The 25,724-nt window shown below is 48.0% G+C and overlaps 1 protein-coding gene across 1 annotated transcript in view; it reads right to left on the bottom strand.

Moving 5' to 3' along the window:
- Positions 1–240: 240 nt before the first annotated feature.
- Positions 241–25,724, bottom strand: part of LOC144167834 (uncharacterized) — a 50,260-nt gene continuing 24,776 nt past the window's right edge. The window contains exons 4-9 of the mRNA XM_077696994.1: positions 24,465–24,749; positions 15,782–15,875; positions 15,445–15,665; positions 7,556–7,845; positions 3,921–4,001; positions 241–2,095 (exon numbers count right to left, since the gene is read on the bottom strand). Of these exons, the coding sequence (XP_077553120.1) occupies positions 1,765–2,095; positions 3,921–4,001; positions 7,556–7,845; positions 15,445–15,665; positions 15,782–15,875; positions 24,465–24,749 (1,302 nt within the window). The 3' untranslated portion in view covers positions 241–1,764. The remainder of the gene's footprint in view (positions 2,096–3,920; positions 4,002–7,555; positions 7,846–15,444; positions 15,666–15,781; positions 15,876–24,464; positions 24,750–25,724) is intronic.

The raw sequence follows: 25,724 nt of genomic DNA, 5'->3' as shown, positions 1-25,724 counted from the left end.
GATCTTTAAAAATTTATTAGCCCTTTTTTGTAGCGTTCGTGGTGCCAAAAATCCGCTTTTGTGGGTCTCTGCCTCGGGCACGGAAGTTGAATGCCGCAATCTTGAAGTTATCAGATCCTCCGCGGTTAAACTGGGCCGTGATGAATCAGTCACATAGCCAGTATAGTCCAGCGAGTCAGTGAATGATGCGCTCTGTGCGGTAGTGGTATTTTATTTATTTTATTTCCGAATACTGTTAGCCTTTCGGCTGTTACAGGGGTGGGACATACATCAATCTTGAGATGTTACATGGCATACATTGTGAACACCGACATGGAGGTTAAAGAAAAAACAGTGCAGTCGTAGTAAGCACACAAACAAATTACAATAAATCAAAATAGTAGACCATGCTTACAGAAAAAAATCTTTGAGCCCTTGCTCAAATTTATCCAGTGAATCACAATGCACCAGTGGTAATGGCAAAGCATTCCACTGAAGAATTGTTTTTGGAAAAAACGAATTCGCATATACATTGACACGTTGTTGCGGCACTTCATATGAGTAATCGTTTATACATTCAATGTATCCTTTCAATGTACACAGTAATCGTATCTGTGTACATTGAAAGGATAGATATTTCACAGGAGACTGACAGGGTCAAGCAAGAAGCTGATATTTCTGAATAAATTAACGTGTGGAAAGAAATACGTAGGACAGACCGGCCGCTGCCTGGATGTACACATTCGCGAACATCAGAGCTCGCTAAAGAGGTCACCGTGTTCGCATTTAGTCGTCCATAGCAGAGAGTGAAAGTGCCACTCAAAACTGCGTGACACGTTAATTGTTGATAAACACAAAAACCGGTTAACAAGAGAAATAGTAGAAGCCTTGCGTGTAAAGAAAGAAGGGAATGACTGGTGTTAGCCAACCATCAGTTTTGCTGTCTGACACTGAGTATACCTTTTTGAACCAGGGTTGATAAAATGTGTTGTGGTTTGTTCTTGTCAGCACACGTGCAGTTTGATTATGTATAGAATGTTTGGTTTTGGTGCGCCGGGATCTTGTCGGATGGTAGACTGTAAATTTGGATGTTATGACGGTGGCGTTTATTCCATGTATATATGTATGCTTTTCCCGTAATAAATTTTCAGTTGCTGGTAGCGCTTTGTCCCGTGTACTTGCTTGTCATTTGTCGTCGTAGCGCTTTTCCCACCATAACCATTTACCAAGAAGCCCAGCTCGCAGTTCTTCTGAAATATAAATTGTAAGGGGGGTAGTCGAGGCTCGGGTAGATGATCTAGGGGAGTTATTTACGGGCGAGAGCTGAAGCGAGTGTCCAGACGATGGCCGATATCACGCGCAAACGCGTCTCCTGCGGTGCTTCTGCTTCCGCTGACACCGGCGTGAACGCGTACCCTCACGCGTAGGTTGGTCAACTTTTCCATATGGGCCTGCACACGGAACACACCCCGAGGGTCTCATGTGTCCATTATTCTCGCTGCAAAACAAATAAATAAATAAATTCGTGAATAAGGTTACCATACTGCAGTTGTGTGTTTTGGTTAGTGCAGTAGGTGGTGTTCTGTGAGGGCGTCAGCGTGGCATGGCTAGTCGAATCGGACTTCTTGAAAGAAGGCGTTTATTTGCACAGTTCATTGCACGACCGTCCACCCGGAGGCGGGAACGAAAGAACAAACGAGCGTTCGTGCCCCAGCCCTCGCTTGGGCCTGGAGCCGCGTCGGCGGCGTAACGGCGCCGGAGGTGGCGCCAGGGATTAGCTAGTGATTACGGCACATTCGGGCGCTCGCATTGCCAGATGTCGGCGCTGACTGCATGCGGGGCAACTCGACCGCGCATCGCTACGCCGCGGCGCGCACTCCGAGGGCACTGCCGTCCGATGCTGCTGCGGCCCGGTCCCCTGGGCAGCGGCCAGGGTTCCCCTGCGGCAGCAGCAGTTACCAGGCTGCCGCGACGGAACTGCGCGCACGACAGGAGCTCGCCGACGAAGGCGACCGGCGCAGCAGCAACCAATGCTAGCGACAAGTAGAATGCCGCCTTGACGTCTCGCAGGGACAACGCAGCGTGCTCCTGGACCTTGCTGCGGGCTGAGGCCTCCCTGAGGTGGCGGGGAATAAAGTAACTTCATTTACTTCTGCTTCACTTCAATCACTCACAGTACTTCCTAATTTGCATTGCGCTCAAAGATCGGTGTGGAGCTACAAAAGGGTACGGTTACACCTTTGATACATGGTTTGGAAGTGAAGAAAACAAGTATCACCATGCTCGCATTTTACGAGTACGAGGCGTCCTTTTCAAAATGATAAAGCAAGATTCATTAGACGGGCAAGTAGCGAAATTGCAGGGTTGTCCCGCGACGTGAGTACATATTCTCCGTTAGCATACTATGTAATTATGCTGCTGTTCTTTAGCGAATGTTTGTACTGTCACACATGAGCGCATATTCTTGGAATATTCGCGTCGCGGTGTACGCGTTATATTAGTCAAAGTGCATCGTAAAATGTATTTCCCGGTGTTTCAGGCCAGCACATCGTTACATGACTGAACGGGTAACGGGTTGGATAATGCTTTACAGAATGCCTGATCAACTCAAACATATCCTTCAGTCGGCAACGTCACCCGATCAGTCGTATGTAAGGTCGTTCGGAGAATGGTAAGGCCACCGGCAGCAGCCAAGTGGGGGGGCTGCTACGCAACGTCGTTATGCCAAAGCATCTCAATAAACATGTGCCTCTGAATAGGTAAAACTGCTAGGTTTGGAATGCCAGCAAAATCATTTCATGGTGGCACGGGTTCTTGATTGATTTTAAGGTAAATCTTTACTAATCGGGTCGAGTGGTTTCGCGGTCGCGGTAAATGTCACCTTCACTTGACCGCAGCTTCGCCGTACCCATCACGTGACTTGGCCGGCCGAGCTGACGGCCGCATCCGCCGCTGCCTGCTGGGCGCATGCGCTCTCCGCAGCTGCATGGTTCGCGCCTGATCCCGTGACTCGCCACGTGCATGCGAGCTTGGTCATGAAGTAGAGCGAGGCCGGCCGTGGCGTTACGAGGGAACTGGAGGCTTCAAGCCGTCGTCGCCGAGCGGCGTCTGACCACACAGCGGATATCGCCAAGCGAGCCGTTCCAGTCGGAAAATGCCGGAAGCGGGACCACAACCGTAGACGAAGGCGGGCTTTGGACGAATGGCATAATAATTACAGATAGCTTAAAAGTTAAACAAGTGAAACCAAGACTTAACCAGGCTAAGCCAAGCTTTCGCTTTGAGTATCCAAGGTTGGCTGAGCTAAGCCGCAGCCACTTTTTCCCGCGCCACGACGTGCATCTGTACCCGAAAGGTTATTCCCTCACACCTAACCGTTTACAGGTATTGCAAGATTAGCAGGATATAACCGATAAGTGCACAATTTGCACCAGAATAACAAGTACCCGTGTTACGCTGAAACCCAACAGGATCACGTATTCCAGCGGAAACATGCGCGTTATTGCATGGCACCAGCGAAGCCACCAGTTATGACCAATAGGGGCCACCGTTGAGGTAAGATTATTCCTCTCTACAATGGCGAAGAAACACTAAGAACGGTTAGTCTCAGTGTTCCAGGCTGTAGCGCAGGGGCTACAGCTATTACTGTGGTTGCAAATAGTTGGAAACGCAAATTGCGCTTGAAAAAAGATTACATGCTGATGTTCACTAAACGTCGGCTTCACTCCCAAAGTACGCGACTGGGATCTGTGTACATTCGTCTGGAAGCTACCTGCATTACGCGCGGCATAGCATTCGGCAGTGAGTTCAAGTGGGCATTTAGGAACTGTTTAAACATTGGGAACCTACGTAAGCCGGTGTGTAGAGTAGCTGCTGACACCTAATGATTTTCGTTGCACTGAAGGCTTGAGGGGAGAGAATGCGGAAAAGCTTTTACCTACCTTAAAACGCAGCTCCTAATTTGAGACAGCCAGCGCTCCCGGCGATAGAACTGCACGCCAGACTCGACCAGCCACATGGTCCTGCGAAAAAGAGCGCCTTGTTAGGACAACCACCAGGTCAGCAGCAAGTGTGGGCGAAGTTTCAATGCGGGTCATGCTTCCGAAAGGGAACAGCGACACACGCTCAAGGCGCGCGGCAGCGGGGATTTCCATGATGGACTGGGCTTTGCTACGTGCGGGGCACGGGGATGCCCGCATCCGCGGATGCTTTGCGTTCGGCACGGGGTACCGGCTTCGCACACGGCGCGTGAAATGTTCTTGGGTGCACAGAGTGACTCGTCTCCCTTTCAGACAAGAGGGTTCGCCGTGCGTTTCCCTAAGGGAGGCAGAAACGAGGTCGTGTGGTGAACGGACCATGTGGAAGCTACGCGCAGCGCTGGGCTGTCACTACGAGAAAACTTCTCAAACGTTGTTTTTTAGATGCGAAGCATCTCTTGCTCGGGGGGATGTCCCGCGTCCGTTCCCCGTCCGCGGCGCCTCTGATGCTAATTGTGGCAGGATGCCCCGAGGGATTGGCCAACCAAAGAATCCATCACGAGATAGCTTCGCGTTCAACCACCGTCGTCATCTTCCCGTAGGGGAACCACTGAAGAAGAAGAAGGAGAAGAAGACAAAGCTGCGAAGAGGAGGGCGTGTACGTTGCTCTCAGCCGGTGCACCAACGTCAACAACGTTTACCTCACCAACGCTGACGGAGACTACCGATTCTACCACAGAGACGACAACATCGACAAGAACATTATGGACGAGTTTCGGCGCCTCGAGAACCACCGCCTACTCACCGTTACACAACAGTACTTGCGTGCCTTTGCCACCGGTTATAATACGTGGTTATAACGGCAACACACGGAACCCTCATGATGCTTCGCATCCTCGTCTGGGTCCCTACGGGAACATTGTGTAATTTTTTTTAGCAGCGATACTGTTTAAGCTGGTAGTTGGGCCAGGGAACGTACGCCGCAGAAAAATCTCGCCCAGCGATGACGCCGGCACCACTGTAGCTCTGCCTCGCCGCGCTTGTCGCAGGCGCAATACAAGTGGTTTGACAAGGACGGCTTTGGAAAGGCGTCGCGGGGTGGCTCACTCGATCGCCTGTTGCGGTGAGCGGTGCAGTTTTAACGGTGCAAAGAGAAGAATTAATTCCAAAACAAAGGAAGCCAAAAGGCCGAGAAGCGATAACATTAATCAACTTCTTTTTTAGCTTCCCACACGCCAGACCACACAACCCGGACGGTGGCCGCCGAACGAGTTCAAATATTGTGAACAAACGCTCGTCCCGATGCAGCTTTCGCTACTTTTAATGCTTCACTGCAAAGCCGGTAGGCACCTGTACATTGGGTATACTTTATTGACCGAGTGTCCATTGCTCTTAGGGGGTTAAGACCACACCACGCAAGAAACTTGGCCGAGTCTCCACGCATAACCGCGCATAAACTTGCCCGAACCGAGAGTAGGCTATAGGTGGGGCCGCAAGCATTGCTGTTTGCCTCGTCTTCGTGCCGCCAGTGCGAAGCTAACACATTTCTTTTTTCTTTGTTTCAAAATTTGGTGAGTTAACGCACCAGATTAGACCCATGCTATGGAGCGCGCTGTGGCGGATGACTCGGCTTACTGGCTTCTTCGTTTTTCGCCTGCATAAGAGGAACGGCCGCCTGATCAAAACTCGTAGTCGGAAACACTGGAAGACGGTCTTGCCGTGGACGCCGTAGTTGCTGCACGCACCGCATTCCGGAGGATGAGGGCGTACTTTGCTTGCAGGGTACTCGATTGGATGGGAGCTGGTATGACGCCACGTACGAAATATAGGTTACCCCAGGTTACAACCACAAGTGCTGTCGTTATTGTGGTCTCTGCTACGTGCGTTTAGCGTCTCCTGCCCGCTTGCGTATTCGCCGCGAGATCGACATCTAGGTGGCCACAGCGTCGCGCTGCTAGTGTGGATGTTCCACTGAGCGGCCCGGGAGAATGCACACTGTGGGCACGCTTCGTTCCTTTTCCACACCGTATGTGAGCATGGAAGGCGCAGACGAGAGTGGTATGCTGTAGTTCGGTTTCTCAACGTTCAATGCGTTGCATGGAAGCCACAATACGTTTTCATTACTATACCGAAAAAGGGGCGACCCACCGGGAATCTCGAAACCATTTTACCAGCGAAAAACGGACAGGGACTTAGAAACAAGTAGACGGGACACTCGCTAGACTTAAACTGAACGTCTTTTGCTTGAGACATGTAATATATGAAACCGTTACCAGATAGGGCTAAAAAGATACCACTTACAAATGATAAAAATGATAAAAACAATCTGCAGTCACACATGCGTACCACCCACACGGCCAAGCTACGTCCCATGCATGCGCCCTTGTAAGAAGCTTAGCTATTTTGCCGTAAGAGCGATGGAAGGCACGCTTATAATGTTATCTGCCCTCCTGGTAATATGGAAGGCCTCAGAAATCTCTCGTTTCACTTTGTCGCGCGCGCTGCCTAAGACACGTGTGGCACCAAATGCTGGGACACAACCAGGACACCGCTTACAATGGTCGGCCAGGTGGCCTCCCGCGGCAAGCGATGACACTGCAGCTCGACGCTCCCTCAGACGGTCATTCATGCAGCGAACCGTCTGCCCTACATAGCATTTGCCGCAGGACAAGAGAATGCTGTAAACAACGCCAATTTTACAGGCGACAAACCTGGCGACGTGCTTTTTTGTGCAGCCTTGCCTCTTGTTCTCATTGACAGCTGGGCACAAACGCATCAGCTTCCCAGGAGCAGTATAGCCAGTACATCGACACCGCATTTTGTGCCCACTTAATTCAAGCGGTGCGTGAGCTGGTGAACATACGGTACTGCTACCCGCCGCAGCCTGGGTTGGCTGGCGGCGTCTCCTGTTGGAGGACAGGTACCCGCCCTAACCTTCTTGATGAGGCTTTCAGCGACAGAGGGAACAAGCTCCCGAGGGAACCCAGAACTTGTCAAGCGGCCCACCTGCGCGCCCACACTTTCAGCAACCCTGTGCGGGCATGACTTTTCTAGGGAGCCACGCAAACAGTTCATCGCTATACCACGCTTGACCACATTCGAGTGAGGCGAAGTGTAATTTAAAATCTGTTTTTTAGAGCGGGGTTGGTATGCCCAGCAAATGTGCCCATCACGCAACTGCTGGTTCACATCTGAAAACTGTATACTGCCATTCAGTGGCTTCTCATGAGTGAGCTTTAAGCCCTTTCATTTCTAAAACTATTTCTAAAATATTTCTAAAACGACTGCTGTCCCCTTTCACAAAAACTATGAAGTCATTCACATATCTAAAACACTTAACGGCAGCACGATCAAGGCACGCTTCGATACGTTCGTCAGAGTAGGCTGAAAATATTTCACAGAGCAGAGGGGCAATGCCCGAACCAATGCACACACCATCCATCTGCACAAAGTGCAGGTCAATAACGGAAACAAATGCTGATTCGCGGTAGAAGGTTAAAAGGATCATAAAATCGTTGATTGACAACCCGCTAGCATTCTGGACTGTCACTGTTCCAGTTGCCATCAGAGTGCGCGCCGAGCAGCGAGGCTGTACCCACTTGCGCTCCATGCGGCGCAGGAAGCAGGGCGCCAGGGTGGCGCGGCTGGAGTACCAGCTGAGCATCATCTCCAGAATGGGCTCGCGGGCGATGTGGAAGCGGCGGCCGGGACTCGAGCACGCGGCCCGGTGGTGCTCCAGGATGGCCACCTCAGTGCTGATCTGGACGCCGGTGCCGGCCATGAGCGCGTCGAAAGTGCGCCCGGACACCATGTCCATGTAGTCGAGCAGGAAGCCGCCCCGCCGCACCATCAGGCTGTGCATGGCCCGGAACTCGGCGCGCGGCGACTCCTGCGGGCGGCGGAAATGCCTCGGGGTGCCTCAAGCTGCCTCACGCCAATTGGCCGTACAGAGCGGGACGGACAGAGAACGGGAACACGGAAACTTCTCTCTCGTGGTGTCCACCAACACAGTTCCAAGATGCTTCCTGAGGGTCGCCTAACTCGTGGGCGCTATACTTGAAGGGCGAAGAACACCGTAAGGAGACAGAGCTCAAACTCCCTCCTATGGGTCACCTGGTGGAAGAGCCGGTTGAGATGAGAGTGGAGTTAGCCAGGAGGGGGATTTGTTTGTACCGTCGGCGCGACCCACCCAATTCTTATTGTATTCTTCAGTAGAGTGCGGTTCACTACCCGCAGCCCCGCAGAGGGAAAGTCCGGGACGTACAAGCCACATTGGACACTCAAAAGAAACTCAATTCGCCGCGAGGTCGACATTTAGGTGGCGACAGCGTCGCGCTGCTGGTGTGGATGCTCCGCTGAGCGGCCCGAAAGAATGCCCGCTGGGGACGCGCATCGTGCCTTTCTTGCGGAGTATGAGCGCACGAAAGGGGCAAACAAGAGTGGTACGCTGTAGTTCGGTTCCTCAACGTTCAATGTTTCCATTACTACGCCGAAAAAGCATCGACCCATCGATAATATCAGAACGGCCGGAATAATGACATTGAACTTTTATGCCGTGGCTCGTAGCAAGCTCGATCTTTCAATCAAAACTATGGCTTTGAGCCTTCAATAAAAGCATAAAATAGAAACAAATTAGGAAGCCTCGATATTTGGAATTGAGTTTTCAAGAGCAATTTCAATCGCTTTCACTGGTACCACGACGCATCCTTGCATTTGTGGGATGCCCTGAAAAGGTAACACAACTTAACCGCCCCGACTTTCTTTCTAAGAGCTTACGACATTTTTTGTGTGTTCGAAAGGCAAAATAAAATTAGTGAATTTTAACCAGCGCAGAGATATAAATGCAGCCATTCCAACGGGTCCTTTGCGCGCAGCTTTAGTTCAACGAAGTTTTAGCTACTCTCGATGCAGTTTTGATGAATAACGGTGTCGGATCACTTATTTACGGCTTTCGTTGCAAGTGAATTTGCGAATTAAATTTATAACGCGCGCAGTACAATCAACATCTCATGTGTAGATAGACTTTTGCGAAGTGACAAGCTGGTTTACAGTGTGCAAACCAAGCTTCTGGGACCTCACAGTGAGCACAGATTTTCTGTTACGGCTGCGCTGTTGACCATTTGCTTTCCCGTTAAAATTTAACAGGTGCCTAGAACAGCGAGATGTCTTTGCATTCTTGCGTAATGTCGCTTACGAACCATAAAGATGGCAAATGAAGCTGCCCGGTTGCAGATGCAGTAACATTCCCCTTTATTTCTAGTTACGGAATAGTGCAATGGGTTCCCGGTAACTGCTTTGTGTTGTAAACTGACCCTTGCTTTTGTCGGCATTTAATTCTTGGAACTTGGTTTAAAAAGGCACGGATAAGCGTTTTGTGTGCTCTTCGTTCTTTTTTTCTTTGTGGAGGGGGGGGGGGGAAGGGTTGTGCCAACATTCCAAACGCAGCGAGAAGAGAAACCAAGTAACGGGAAAAACCAAACGTTGGCGATCCGCATTTCTTGCAATTGGAAGTACGATAGGCGTCGTGTTCCGTAGCGGTGACAATACAGTACTTCAATAAATAAACGCCAATATTTCGAAAACTGATTAACCGCCCATTTCCAGGCATTGTCCAGGAATAGTGGCTCACGTTTTTCAAAATGGTATTTAAAGCGAGCATTGTGGGGGAAAAAAATAAGCGAGTCGTGGCGCACACCCTTCATACATGTGGGCAACAATGTGCATTATATTACGCGATTTTTCCTTCTTTTTTAAACTTAGGTCCACCTTAAGGGGTTAAGATCTGACCATAGTATTCATTTGGTTATGCTGAGTGAAACACATTTTTGGAAAAGTAATTCATGTTGTGATTTCAAAATGGGGCATATATAAATGACACACGAAATGCTAGAGGACAGACGCAAACTCACAACTGCTTAATTTTAACGAGAAATTCTCCTGAAATACACTTGCGCATCAATAGAAACGTATTTAAAATAATACATAAAATTACCAACACAGTATATGCAACTACTGCATAGAAATGGTATTTATTTTCAAAAAGGTATGAGAAGAATTCGATCACGTACGCAGGCGCTTGCGTGTGTAAAATACGTGCCCGGTAATGTATGGGCGATAGCGGACGGGTCGTGTGCAGTGTAATTATCTTGTTTCTTCGTTCTAAAAAAACACAGCGCATTGTTACAAGGGTGCGGGAAATGTACGGGTATGCACGGGTCTTGTCGCTTCTTACCCGTTTCGTGTAGTAAACTTTTATCCCTTAACAAACCACCATGCCACCTTCAAAAAGCACCCATTGACGTTCCCGAAACGGCAGACGACTACACTCATAAGTATAAAAAGTCCAATGTGTCGAAACAATGTTTACAACACGTTTCACGCTCAAGCGGTGACCACGGCGATAAACTAGCGTATTATCCCCTTACAGCCGCTGATTATTGCGTTTCCAAATGAAATCCGCATGAAGATGTAATTATGCCACTGCTTAGTGCCATCAAGTGCTCATATCCATTTTTTTTATCATGTGCAGCACGCGCCTTGCGCCGCGCGCAACGTGAACGAGCAGACGTCGCTAGAGCGCATCCATAGTAGGAGTGGTTCGTCCCGCCGTCGCCAGGGGCCGACTGTGTTCGATCTCCGGACGAATAGCTGCCAATTCAGGAACCTTGATTTCAATTAGGTCGGAAACACTCCGTATTTACCTGCGTCACCTGCGGCGTACGTCTGGAGTGCTGCGATTTATGCCTATATTCTAAAAGCCTCCTTCTACGCTCAGCGGTTAAACAGTGAAATCACCTCGTCCGGAATCCTGGTCCCCCCTTTCGATGGTTGCACAAAATGGAAATCTTCCTTCCGTAATACTCTCAAAGTCAGCACGCTGCCCTGTCTCGCGACGACAGCTGTTTAGTTTATTATAGCCGAAAAATTACCTTGTCATATTGTACTCCAGTGTACACGTACAACATGGTGCATAGCAACAGAAAAGCGAACATCAATAATTGCAGTGAAGCAAGACTGCTTTCTACTTTCGTTCTGCAACTTTCATGTTTCATTCCGTTTTCAACCATCGCCTCCTAAACAACCTAATCAATAAAAAACATCTAGCGTCTTCACAATGTACCGGGATCGCCACAAAACCGCCAACAATTCTCATGGCATACTTATCCACCATGCAACTGCAATGGCTTTTCCAAACAAAGGCTCAGGTTTATGTCTACACATTTTAATTTTTCGCGATATACTTCCGAGACATCATGTGCCCTCATGTCAACCAGGACCAGCCGTGCTATCCAACTAAGGCTTGCAGCTACGTAGCCGGCAGTGCGCAGACAGAAAGGTCCGCTGACAAACCGCGTTCGTATCCTCTGAGGCGCACATCCTAACGTCACCCACTTTGCCCTATGCACACGCCCTCAGATGAACACAGCACTCGAAATACAAGGAACGTGCATGTGCATGTGTTGGCACTGCACGCCCCAGTAGCAGCGCACGTGCCTCCTGCCGATCTACCTTCGTCATAAGGGCACTGCTATCAAGCGTCGTAGATGCGGGAAAAAACGATATCTGCGCGAAATGCTTTTCCTAAACTAGTGCACTCAAATCTGCACAAGCTATGCACACAAGAATCCCTCAGGTATTTCTTCTTCATTCCCAAGGAAACGCATCCGCTTTCCGACTATAGCGAAGTCTTGGTTTGTGGACACGGGTTTGTGGACACGGAAGTCTTGGTTTGTGGACACGCAAACCCATGGATTTGCGACCAAGGTTTGGCGGAACGTATGCGCTGTCTGTGCCAGCCTAGTACTGAAATGATTCTACCGAACGAACAGTTCGGCTACTTGGGTTTTCCTCGTCGTTCAACAGTGCTTGAGGACACGGACAGTGGAAGGGGGCCGCATGACGGCGCTGTGGCGCCTCTTCTATACATCAAAACTGATTTTTACTAGGCATGCATACTCTCACAACAAGCACGTGCCAAAAGTGCCACCTCGACATTGCGGTGCGCAAGACGCAAGATAAAGATGCTCACGCATACGAAAATCCCAAACAATGACCTACGTGTCGATAGGAAAACAAACTCCGTCTCAGGTAGCTTGGGGGGAGCGCACTCGCGCCCAGCCCCCTCTCCCCCTTCGAGCGCACGCTAGCCTCCCTGGTCAAACCGGGGGGGCGGCGACCATCTCGCAGCGATGCGCCGCGCTTCCCATTGCCAAGCGCCCCGGTAACAACCCTTCTCGGGTCTCGGTTCCCGTTTCCTCCGCGGCGCCTCGGAGGACGCGCTCCTAGTTCCGGGAGGAGGTTGGAAGCGGGGGCCTGGCCTCTTTCGACCGGACGACCTCAGGAACCACTCTGCCCCGACACGGAAATCTCCACCCGTGCCTGCGGCCTTCACTGGGTAAACTGCGAGAACGCTGCAGTGGGACCGGACTGTCCTTCCTGCTGCGGCTGGTGTTCGGTTTGCACGCGCAACGATATTCGCTGCAATAAACCTGTTTATTGTTTGTCGCGAGTCCGTGGTGTCCTTTTTCGCGGGAACCCTGAGCCACGCGCGCCTTTGGTAGTCGCGTGAGAGCCGCCAAGTTTTACGGCGGTACGATTGCGTAAACGCTGGCAGGTTAAGTTCGCTTCACAGGCTAGCCTTAGGAAGGCGACCCCACAATCTCCACTGACACATGGCTGATGCACTTGCTTTCCGTTCTTATGTCCAACGTTCTCACCACCATTCTTGCCAGCTAATCATCATGCCGCCAAAAATACAGGTGTCTTGAAAAAGCGGATAACAATTCGCTTGATTTCCTACGGTGTGATTCACGCAGTGCAGTGATATGTGGGCGTAAAGATTATTTTGAACCGACCTCCGCTACTCCACCAGCCGTATATTGTGAAAAATTAAAACCGTGCCACTCAATGTGAAAGCTGTCGGAAGTGCAGAGCAGTGATTCGCCATAATGGGCTGTACCGCCGTTATCCGCTTGCTGCTACGTCCCCTTGCAATTCAAATTTCCCGCCTTCGCAGTGCTCGCGCGCCCCCTGCTTGAAACTGCGCCAGCGGGAGTTCTGTGCTCTTTGTGCTGTTCTCCCCACACGTGCCGGCTTTGCACTGCCACATTTGGCGTTTACTATCACAAAAAACGAGAAACGGGGGCGCTGCCCGTTAATTGCGTATATTTTCCCTCAAATGTACCTATAGTTTTCTTTGCGCTAAACAACGGGAAGACGTATGACAAGCGCCAGCGTTTCAAGAGTTTTCGAACGCTTATCTATACCTATAAAAAGAAGTGCCCGACAGACCGGCTCACTCTTTCACTCATCAACGCCCAGCCAAAACTGTTTCATCTAGAGAGTTGAAATTTCGCGAGTTTATTTGCGTTATTGAGTAGGTGCTCACTAAGGCGGGTTTTTCGGAAACTGCACTCCTTACCACGGAAAAGGGCGAAATTGTGGTTTCGCGAATTCGTGATTTGCTTGGTCACCCATTCACATATAGAAGGCCTTTTTGGTGATATATGTAGCCCTTAAGAATGTCTAAGAAGTAGTTTTCGGATTTCGCCCTAACCTACACTAGCGAGATGATTCCGCATTCCGGAAATAAAATGGCGTTCCTAAAGATTCTCAAATAAATCTTTCACCGATTCAGTTATCCAAGTGATTTGTGATACCATATGTTACTCATACAAATGCACAGAACTATTTCGAAGGATTTCTTTAAAAGGGCCAAATTATTTTTTTAGAAATTACACGGCTGACGACCAAAAAAGGCCTAACAGATTATGTTTACGTCTAGCCAAACTGCTCTTTCAAACGGCTACAGATTGCAAGGGCGCAGTCTGATAACGGTGTTGGAGGTCAATATTATTGAAAATTTAGAAATTACACCATGGAGAGAATGAAAATCGGTAAAATAGTTTTTCAGATATCATTTTTTTACCGCCCGCCATTTCAGATATCGAACTGGTTTTTGTTGAGATAGGCAACTTACTCACCTATCTAAACACTGTTCTACAACATTTTTCAATTACACCCTCCCAATAGAACCAAGCAGGATACACGCTCCCGAGTGTGTACCACTTCCCAATGAAGTAGCCTAATATGGAGACTAACAAATAAACGAACTTGTGTTATACCCATTGCTGTCCGTAATATAATGGCCCACCCGGGCACCCGGTTGATTGATTGATTGTGGCGTTTAACGCGCCGACGCAGCGCAGGCGATGAGGCGCGCCGTAGTGGAGGGCTCCGGATTAATTTTGGCCACCTGGGGATCTTTAACGTGCGCCGAAATCTCGTACACACGGGCGTTTTTGCTTTTCGCCTCCATCAGAAAAGCGGCCGCCGCGGCCGGGAATCGAACCCGCGACCTCGTGCTCAGCAGCGCAACGCCTTAGCCACTGAGCCACCGCGGCGGGTACCCGGGCACCCGGGCACCGCCGGGTACTACCGCTAGTGACTACATAAACCGCTTGGCTTTCGAAGCCTTTGGGGTACGCGGCGAACAGCGTTACCCCGGGACGTCGCCTTGGTGCTTGCTCTATATGCTTCGGTCGAGCGAGCGAGCTTAAAGTGCGCTGCACTTAACCCCTTGATTCCCAAAACTTTATTTTTGTGCTGAAGCGTGTGAGAAAGGACTTCCAACATCACATATATGAAGTCAGAAAAAAATTTGGTTCATTAGGACTGACACTAGGACACACTAGGCACTGGGAAACACTGGGCACTGGCTGCCCATGTATCACTTGAACAAGAGAGCTAGCTTGGTCACCGTGATTTATGGTTCAAGTGAAGACAATAACGTAAAGTTTGCATTGCTATCATTCGTAATAACAACGAAATTGCACAATTTCGGTTACCTGTCACTTACCCATTGAGCCACCCGGGCTCTATGCGAATTGACACGCTTAAACAATATTTATTTTAGCACACGGAAATGCGTGGTGCCCTCTCTTCTTTGTCTGTCGAAAAATGGCGTTAAACATCTAAAATACCACAAAGCGCGAAAGAAAAAAATTATTGTTTGAATTGTTGCTCCTGAGAAACACCGGGCATCAATTGGTTAAAATGGCAATAGCAAATCAAAGGAGACGTAAAGAAGTTGTTCAGACGCCTCTCGGCCTCCGTCTGAGTGCCACAAGTGAGCTTCTGAGGGACGGTCAACTGCAGATCCTGGACTTCCGTTTGTCTTTGCAACCATGGAACAATTTTTTATAAAGCGCGAAAAAAATAACAAAGGACAAAGTGGGGTGACACGGACAAGCGCTTATCCGTGTCACCACTGACTCACTCAAAAGTGGTTTTGCAGACCTAGCAAAGTATGGGCTGCGCCCATACTGTCCTTTGTTTGCAAAACCACTCTTGCATTTAAGTTAAGGCACTCGAAACTAGTTGACAGTGGAATCTGCTTTTCGGTGCAAAGAAGGTTGAAATTTAGTGCGATTCTCAAAATGCAGTACAGGCAAGATAAAACTTTGAGTCGCCGTTAAGCCAGTGATACCTGGAGCGCTTTTTCAAGAAACTCCGTCTTGAGCGTGTACGGCGTGGGTGGTGGCTGTAACCTCATGACGTCGGCCACACTGTTGATGCGCTTTGAGGGTGTTTGCACCACAAGGCTTCCCTTGACGGTTCCGCTGACCAAGTTCCCCAGCAGCACGCTGCCTAGCATCCAGCCCAGGAACACCAAGCGAATGCTCCCCCGCTCGAGGTCCATGCTCGTGCCTGCGTCCACAGCCCTCACTTACATTAGATGACGTACTCCACGAGGGGATCATTTCCACACTCAACAGCACTGTCTGCGGTGAGCACGCGTACAACTACATTCGCTTCCTTCAAACAGGGCTTCAGACGGACTTCCTCCAGATCGGTGGCAGGGGCAGCCTTCAAGGGGCATTCCTCTCTCCGCTCCTCTTCAATGTCACTTTTCTTCACCTACCACATAAACTGAAACACATGTTAAACCTCACGGCAGCCGTAAATGCAAATGGCGTAATCCTAAACGACCCCCGCAACGTTTTTTTTTTTTTTTTTCAGGTACATTTCGTGCCTTACGTCCGCTCTGTGTGCCATGCAGAGATAGACGCAAAAGGAATCATCAATATCCGTGCATAATTCATCACTATCATCATCATCATCATCATCATCATTAGAGGGGTATTACATAGGGGGGGGGGGGCAGCGTCATAGTAGTAGTACATATGAAGCACAAGAAAAATACGGTTGGTTGATTAGACAATTTATACAACAACAAATATAATTTGACAATTTAACAACCTAAACTATAAATATAAAAGGCAGCAGGGGCAAGTCGTGAAGATAAAAATGAAATAAAGGCTAAGGTGATGAGATAACAACATTTTTTTTTTTAATTTGGCCGGATTGCGTTCACAGACAACAGAGTCTGGCAGCTTGTTCCATTCTTTCCATGGCACATGGTAGGAATGACATATTGAATGCGTTAGATGAACCATGCAACCCTTGGATGCTCAGGGAATTGAACAGACGGCGTCAGTCACGGGGTGGTGTGAGCAGGAGAGAAGTGCGGAGATGGTGAAAGTGATAGTACAGTTTGTGGAAGAGACATATCTGTCCAATTTCACGTCTAATTGTCATGGAGGGGAGGAAGAGGGACGCTTTTATGTCGGTGACGCTCAGGTACCAATCATATTTAGAACGGATAAAGCGGGCTGCGGGGTTCTGAACTGATTCGATGGCATTGGTTAGGTACGACTGATGAGGGTTCCAAATAGCAGATGCGTATTCTAGCTTTGTTCGCACGAAGATCTCGTATGCCATTTTGCGTAGGGTTGGGGGCGATAATGAAAGTTTTCTTCTAATGTAACCAAGCGCTTGAGATGCTTCCGCAACGAGTTTTAGTATGTGTTCGGACCAGGTCAGGTTTATGGTTAACAGAATTCCAAGGTATGATTCTACTGGTGAAAGGCAAGTTGAAATTAGTGTATGTGTAATTAAGTTCGGAACGTTTACATGTTACGTGCATGCATGTACATTTGGATAAGTTGGGTGTCAGCCAAAAAGAGCACCAGTTTTCAATCATTTTTAAAACTTTTTGTAGTAGAATTTGGTTTTGATTGTTACTTATTCGGTGATAAATAACGCAATTTTCGGCGAAGAGGTGAATAGTTGAATAAATGCCAGATGAAATGTCATTGATATAGATTAAAAATAGTAGCGGACCGAGAACTGAGCCCTGTGGGACGCCAGACAATACTTGACCAGGGGATGAAGGATGGCCAGCAATGACAGTGGGTTGGCTCCGGTTAGTTAGAAAAGCTTTAATCCAGGGAACAGTTAGTGGATCAAGACGAAGGCACGAAAGTTTGGATAGTAGTCTTTGGTGATGAACGCTGTCGAAAGCTTTCGAAAAGACTAAAAAAATGACATCAGTTTGGAAGGAGAAGTTCAGATGAAGGTCAGTAGTAAATTCGAAGAGCTTGGTTTCGCATGACAGCACGGGCCGGAAGCCATGTTGTTTACGGTAGAAGAAGTGGTTCATTTCAAGGTGGCAAGCAATGTGAGAGTATATAATATGTTCCAGTAATTTACAAGCTATACAAGTTAGTGAGATGGGACGGTAATTAGAGGGATCGGAGCGATTGCCTGCTTTAAATATCGGTGTTACTTTACTTATTTTCCAATCAGACGGAACGATTCCAGTAGAAAGGTATTGCTTAAAGATAATAAACAATATGCGACTCGAGGCAACGTAGGCAAGCAAAGTAATTCTTTCATCGTTTGCTAGATTTTGATTTTTAGGAGCACAGAAAAGGCGTTTCTTCTTTTGTGATAGTCGTCGTAAATGATTAGTGTACCAAGGCTTGCCTGCGTCACCACGGATACAAATGAGCGGCACGTGTTTATCAGTTAGAGCGGTAATTTTTTGTTTGAACAAAAGCCAATTTTCGTCAACAGATCTGCTGGGTGCACCCCGGGCAAAAATATTATAAAAGTTTTTCGAGTTCAGTATTTAATGGCATTTAAGTTTGCTTTGCTGTAATCACAGATGTATTTCCTGGATGGCTGCGGGAGGGGAATGCGGATGGTGAGGGTAAATAAGATAATACAGTGGTCACTAATTTCATCAATGCACGAGAGGGATTCGGCAAGCTCAGGTGTTGAAACAAGGACTAAGGACTAAGTCGAGAATGTTAGCGCCTCGAGTCGAAGTTGAAACTGATTGCGTGAGGTTTAGGTTAAGGGTAAGATTAAGGAATTCCTTCGCCTGCCTTGAGGTTGCTGTAAGAAAATTCCTGTCTATATCAGGGAAGTTGAAGTCACCGCAGATAATATTGTTAGCATGTGGAAAACGAGTCTGAAGGTCTAGGAGGACGAAGGAACTGTCGTCGATGAAGCAACTGTCACAATCAGGCGCATAGTAGCAAGCAACTAGAATGTTCATTGAAGTAGGAAGGGTGATATTCACGCATAGAATTTCGTGACAGGTGTTAATGGGAACGGGAAACGAGGTTGACAGATTTTATAACACTAAGACGCCGGCTCCCTCCCCCCCGTCCAACCCAGACAGCCTGGTAGATGGCGAAATCAGAATGATTGGGAAGCAGTTCATGGTTGGAGATGTCGCTGCTGAGCCAAGACTGTTAGTACAATGACGTCAGTGTTGTTATCGTCAATGAAGGCTTCCCAAATTTCGTTTTTAGGAAGCTAGCTCCTGGCGTTGGCTAGTGCGACGTTCAAGGTGTGACAAGCTGGTGATGTACGAGGATATGGCAATGACGGGAGACGATGAGGAGAGGAATACGGAGGGAGGGAAGCCTGCGATAACCGCTGTGCCTTTCACGATATCGCTTTCGGCATTGTAAACAAACTGGTTCTTGTTCATGTGTAGCCTGTCAAAGTGAATTTTGAATGGATTTTTCGGAGGGGTTATTCAATTTAAATAAGAAATACAAGCGAATTGTACTTTTCCCTCTCTCTCGCAAACACGGAGACTGCTGCTAGTTTCAAACTCTCCCCGATGACGACGCATCGCGGGACCAATGAGGGCAGTGAAAAGTGCTGCGTTCCGGAAATATCAAGCCCATGGTTGTTTGACCTGAGAAGCTTTTTTTCCGCGCTTTTTGACGCGCCGTTCGGCGGCACTATGCCGACCACCCTGATAGCAGCCCCGACAAGTAGCTAGAAGGCGGAGACGCGCGCCGAAGTCACCTGCCCGTCGTTGCGTTGGTGTGTGTTGCTAGGCTTGTTTTTCTTAACTCTGCCGTACTCTGCAAGCTATTATTGGTTGGTTAATTAGGCTGTTGTTCATAAAAAGAGTTAGTTTGAAGCCATGCCCTAAGTGATTCAAAGTGTGTGCACTGCCTGACGCTTAACGTGAACTCCACGTGTGGGTTCACAGAAAAGCGAGAAAACAACCGCATACCCTAACCGAAGAAAAAAAAAACTCGTGAGGTGCCCAAACTAAAAAAAGAAAGAAAAAGCACCCGCTTAGCCGAACCACCCAGATTCAAAGAACGGGTGTGGTGCGTTCAACACTCGGCCACTCCAGCTACGAGGGCAGGTGCAAAAAATTGGCATAGAATGCCTGGGCGTCAACGAATATGTGTGTGTGTATGTGTGTAGTCACTGTCTTTTATCAGAAATTCTGGAAGTGGTAACGTTTCTGTGTCCCGAACCTATCTTGCAGACTAGCCCGGTCAGACATTTAGCCCGAGCTCTCTCGTCTAACTACTAAATAGCTATAGCACAGTCGCGATCTCTCCGACGCAGGTCACGTTAGTCATGAACAGAATGCACCAGTAGAATTACACTTGTCTTCGGTCACAGCTTTCCAACCCGGGAGCGGGAGCGACGCACGGGAGCCGCGAAGCTGCTCAGGTGGCTGAATGATTTCGCCGGTGCCATTTCCAGTTTTTCGCCTGGTTTATACAAGGTGGGACTGCAGCGTACGACGCTAAGACAAGCCGTGGATCGGAGGTCCTGCTGAACCCGGCCAAAAACAGCATCCATTCCATCCGTGGCCCCTTCTTCGATGGCATCGACCCTTGCCGTTCACGATGGCCCGTGACGATGACTTCCACCTCGCCACTATCAGCACAATCAATGGGTGATCTAAACAGCTACATGGGCCAGCGCTTTTTCAGTGGGCACGCGAGCGGCGTAGCTGCTGAGATGGCTGAACCATTTCACCTTCGCCATTTCCTGGTTGGTAACACGCTTTCGCTCTATGCTAAGCGCAGTAGCAATCGCTCTCTAGTACTTTTCCTGTGTCCATGTGTTCAAATGAGGGCGAGTGTGTAAACACTGAGCAAATGCTGACGTGCTCTGGCGATGTTGAGAGCAACCCTGCCCCCCCAAAAAAGGTCCCCGAAGGCGCAAAACAGCCTTTGGCGAGTGGGAGCGATTCCCAAACCGAAATTATGCAATACTTGGGAGATATAAATCAACAATCTTCTGAGACTGCAAAAAAACAAGCCGAACTCACACAATGTCAAGCTAACTTAGTACAAGCGGTAAACGACGTAGGAGCGGCACAGGCATCTCTCGAGACCGAACTGTTGGATTTAAGTGAACGCTTGCACAAAATTGAAGCCACGTCGGGCGATATTTATCGCATTGAGTCCGATTTCCAAATTGTGCAACAAGCCATTAATGGCGTGTCTTGTAATTTTCAAGAACGCCGACGAAATTATTTACTTTTTCACGGTGTACAGAACGCTAAGGAAACCTGGCCCGAAACAGAAAAGAAAATTTTGGGTGTAATTGCCCAACACCTTGCCCTAGAGCTACGACCCAACTCAATCGAGCGGGCTCACCGCTTGGGAGGACCTTACAAGAGCACAGAAATGCAGATCAATTACAGTCCACTTTAGCAGCTATACAGATGACGAAAATATACTATCGCAACGATCCAATCTAAAAGAATGCGACGTATCACTGACTGAAGATTTGTCACTGGCGACAGGACAAGCTAGGAAAAAACTGTGGCAATACGGCAAAGAGCTGCAGGTTCCCCTGAATTCAAAATTCGTTGCAACAGGCTGACTGTAAATGGTGCGACATACGCTTACGGCCGGCAAAATGACAGCGTGAGGGAGATTTCTTCTAATACTGCAAGTAGTGCGCCGAATGCCGACGGTGCTAACGTTATAGGATCCTGCGCACAGGATCTAATCGCGCAGAAATTTCTTCCGATGCGCACAGATGCTCTTAGCAATTAGCATCTGCTAACCGCGCACGCGCTGGACAATTATCGGCTCAAGTTGTATTTGCCAATGCGACATGTGTTGTGAACCAACGGGACCAACTCAGCTCCATCGTCAGCTCATGCTACGCGGACATAATTGTTTTAACCGAAACATGGCTATCGCCTAAAGCGCGCAGCAGCGAAATATTAAACCGCAGCAAGGGTTAGGAGTTTCATTGCTGCGACAGAGAAGAATGACACGGTCGTGGCACACTTACTGCTATAGCGCGTGACATCCCGTCTTTTCCCATAAATTATCAAACAAATTTGGAAACAGTATGAGCCCACGCTACTTTCTCTAACACAAAAGTTATAATTGGTGCCTGTTACCGCCCTCCGAATGCGATAGAAGGCTTTCCTGACGAATGACACGATCTTCTCAATATTCCCGCCTGTCGGTTGCCTTCTTCACCATTAGGTCTATTAGGCGATTTCAATTTCCCAAATAAAATTTAGTTCGGCCCGTGTCCAATTCTTAAACCTTTCTTTACGCAATTTCAGAATTTTTTAATCTTTGTTCTTGTTTACAACTAACCCAAGTGGTCACACAAGCGACTAGATGCTTCCGGGATTCTTCTAGCACACTTAAGTTAATTTTGACGACTCACCCAGATATCTTGTAAAAAATAACCCACCTAACTGCACTCAGGGATCACTGCCTATTGCCTTTGCCTTTATGGCCTCTGCCCCACGCAGCATAAACACAACAAAAGTAATTCACGACTATAGTAAGGCACATTTTGCTGCTGTCAATGCTGAACTGGCTATTTATCTCGACATATTGATTGATTCTAGGGTTTACACGCCGACGAAACGCAGGCGCTGACGCGCGCCGTAGTGGAGGGCTCCGGATTAATTTTGACCACCTGAGTATCTTTAACGTGCTCCAAAATCTCGTCCACACGGGCGTTTTTGCTTTTCACCTCCATCAGAAAAGTGGCCGCCGAGGCCGGGAATCGCACCCGCGACTTTGTCCTCAGCAGCGCAACGCCTCAAGCACTGAGCCACCGCGGCGGGTCTATCCCGATACATATCTTGCAGAATTTCATGAGGGAGAGGGCAATAAAAGTGGAATCTATTTTGCGCCAAAGTCAATGAACTTATATCTGCAAACATACCAAACAGACGAATTAAATGCGATTCCAGAGCACCGTGGTATACCGTTTTGCAGGAATTAGCGCACAGAAACGGGGACAAAGAAAGGAACACACGGCCAAGCGTCTTCTATCAACTGAGTGATTTAATCGAAAAACACAAACCCTAAAAATGAATCGGTTCCACCTAGCCCGGCTCGCAGTAGTGGTATACCGAATCCCTGTCCAGGCTTAACAACAAAAAGAAATGTCTATTCCGTATGCCAAAGCCCCGCAACAGAAATGATCGATGGGAATTATATCGTAAGGTAGACCCAGACTATTGCGGAGCAATCCGCGATGCAAGCGAGCATTATCTTCGTTGCACTTTGCCAAGTGTGTTAGCCAGCAATCCAAAGAAATTCTAGAATGGCATAAATAAAAAGGACCAGAAGAGTATTGTTACTGCAACTGATTCTTGTGGCGATAACATAGCGCCTTCCGAATGACCTTCGGTATTAATGATGTTTCTTCGCGGGTGTTCAATTGCACCAACGTCGGACCCCCTTACCCTGATGCCCAGCAATTCTGCTTCCCCCCAATGTTCCCGGTGATTTTAGAGCCCTCAGGAATAACGAAAATCTTTGATTTCTTGAAATTATCATCTTCTTGCAGTACCGACAACATAAACTCGAAGTTTCTTAGACAGACTAAAACCTACTCATCAATATTTTTGCCAAAAATTTGGAACAATCCTTAGATAACGGGATTTTGCCATTGGAATTGACAATCCGAAAGGTTGTTCCCCTTTACAAATCTGGCAGCACACTCAGTCCTTCTAACTACCCCCCGATATCTCTGACAAGCATACTATGTAAGATGATGGAAGATGTTCTGCACAGCAACATCGTTTCATTTCTAGAATCTAATTCTTCTTTCACGGCAGCCCAACATCGCTTTCGACGTCCATATTCTTGTGAAACCCAGGTGCTGATATTCACTCAATCCTCAAACTGTATTTCAGACAAATCTTCGAGGGCCGACTGTATTTTTTAGACTTCTCAAAAGCGTTTGATAAGGGGAACCACAAGCTATTCATGCTCAAACTGTCCGCCCTCAATTTGGATTTTAATTCCCCCGTTACACACGTCATTTCAGGTGTCCCGCAGGGATCCGTTTTTGGGCCCTTGTTATTCCTCAAATTTATCAATGATTTACCGCCTACCGTTTCCTGCAGTATTAATTTATACGCAGACGAATGTGTTGTGTACCGCAAGACTACCGATCGGCAAGACCAACAATTACTGCAGTCCGATCTCGACGTCATTTCAAGGTGGTGTGCAAAATGGGCGATGGTGATGAATGAGTCAAAATGCAATTCAATGCGCGTTTCGCGACGAGAATCAACGCCACCAATGTATACGCTAAATGGCTCTACTATGGAACTTGTCAGCAGTTACAAATACCTAGGTGTAATTATAACCCCCCCCCCATTATCCTGGCAACAGCAAATCGACACAATTTCAAGGAAATCCAATAATATGGTGGGAGTTTTGCGTCGTAATTTCAGCAAGGCCCCATCGTCACTCTATAAATCGCTATTCCTCTCCAAAATTGAGTATTCGGTAGCTATTTGGGACCCTTGTTACGCTATTCTCTCCCTTTCTCTCCCTTATTCTAAGTAGCGCTTTCTGCCCGCCGCAAGGAATTCAATCTTGGAAGCTTCTCGAACTGCGGTAATCCCCCGCAGTATATTTAATGGTCAACTCCGAAAGCAGACATGCACTTACTGTAGACGTGCGTCCAGGACGCATCTCAGTTCACACCACGTGACGGAATTCATCTACGTGTACAGAGAACAATGCCCCGGTATGTACCTCCGGCCAACCCTTTCTCTCCCTTATGCCCCGGTATGTACCTCCGGCCAACCCTTTCTCTCCCTTTCTCTGAGTAGCGCTTTCTGCCCGCCGTAAGGAATTCGAACTTGGAAGCTTCTCGAACTGCGATAATCCCTCGATGTTTACTTTATTTATTTGTGGTGTAATCATCGTAGCAAGGAACAACAGTCCCATCACTGGGGGTGTCCATAGGTTTGAACAACGTTTGCATGTTACCTCCATTTCAGATAGTATCCGAATGGCCGCTAACCTCTCGGTAATGCCCTCACCATCCCTGCTATCTTTTTAGTGGAAGATGTTATCCCCAGCTCGTTTCGTTCCGTACGGATCCTATAAATTCTTGGACATCATTAAGTAAAACGTTGTGGTACCGCTGCGCCACTCTACGAGCGCGGGTGCGGCGAAATGTGCACGTGTAGCCAGTAAGGCATTGCGCTCTGTTATGAGACCGAAGCTCGCCTTCCATGAGAAGCACTTGTAGGTACGAGAAGAGCTGGCTGATGAAGGTCGGCTGGACCCGAGACAGCGTGGCATGCGGAACGCGGCAGCCGTGCAGCAGCATGGTGACTGCGGTCACGGCTATCCAGGAAACGAAGATGGCGAGCCACACCTGCGGCGTAGACAGGCAAACCGCTCACGTATCAAAGAGTTTCTGGGGTGCACAAAAGGTTCGCTTCTGTTCCCCGCTGTTTTCACACTACACAAAGTGTGCTTCGCAAGTGGCTATAGTCGGGGTGATGGGGGTTAAACATAATCCCTTTCCCGCATTTTAGGGTTTGCTGGATTGCTGGTTTAGATATCTATATGAAATCCACATGGTTAAAATAATTGTTGGTGCCACACATGGACAATAAAAATGAGCATATAGCTGGTCAGGACAGCTTGTTAAAACTCCTTCATTTATGTAAACTCTGGAAATCCGGGGCTTTCAACAGGTACCTCACAATAAAAAACTGGGTATGCAGAACAGAACAGAACAGAACAGAACAGAAAAAAGTAGTTTATTTCATCGAAAACCATAACAAAAACATGTTGATGAGGCACTTGGATTCATAGCCTGTACGGCTAGTATTGGATCCATCACAGAAATATTTTCAAAAATTCAATCCTGGGTAAAATTGTTGATTGTCGCACGCAGGTAAAAATAATTGGCAGCAAGTTACTTTGTTTAGTGTTTTTACAGTGGTGTTCCTTACATTCAAATTAACGGTTCTGGTTTATTGTACTTGAATTCTGAAGTAATGTTTTAGGGACGGCAACATATCTGGTATTGTTTTGATGGAGTTTGGTATGTTCCACATTTTCGCTCCCATGAAGGACAATTGATTGATTGATTGATTGATTGATTGATTGATTGATTGATTGATTGATTGATTGATTGATTGATTGATTGATTGATTGATTGATTGATTGATTGATTGATTGATTGATTGATTGATTGATTGATTGATTGATTGATTGATTGATTGTAGGGTTTAACGCGCCGACGCAACGCAGGCGATGAGCACTCTAAGAACTAAAGGAGTCCCACCAATTCCCAAAGGGAATAGAAACCCTTGTCCCATATACGATTCCCTTTTCCAGC

Source organism: Haemaphysalis longicornis, unplaced genomic scaffold, assembly GCF_048455015.1.
Source record: "Haemaphysalis longicornis isolate Haplotype H1 unplaced genomic scaffold, Haemaphysalis longicornis Haplotype H1 scaffold_2, whole genome shotgun sequence".
Classification (NCBI taxonomy): Eukaryota; Metazoa; Arthropoda; class Arachnida; order Ixodida; family Ixodidae; genus Haemaphysalis; species Haemaphysalis longicornis.
This window is presented reverse-complemented; position numbering and strand designations above follow the sequence as displayed.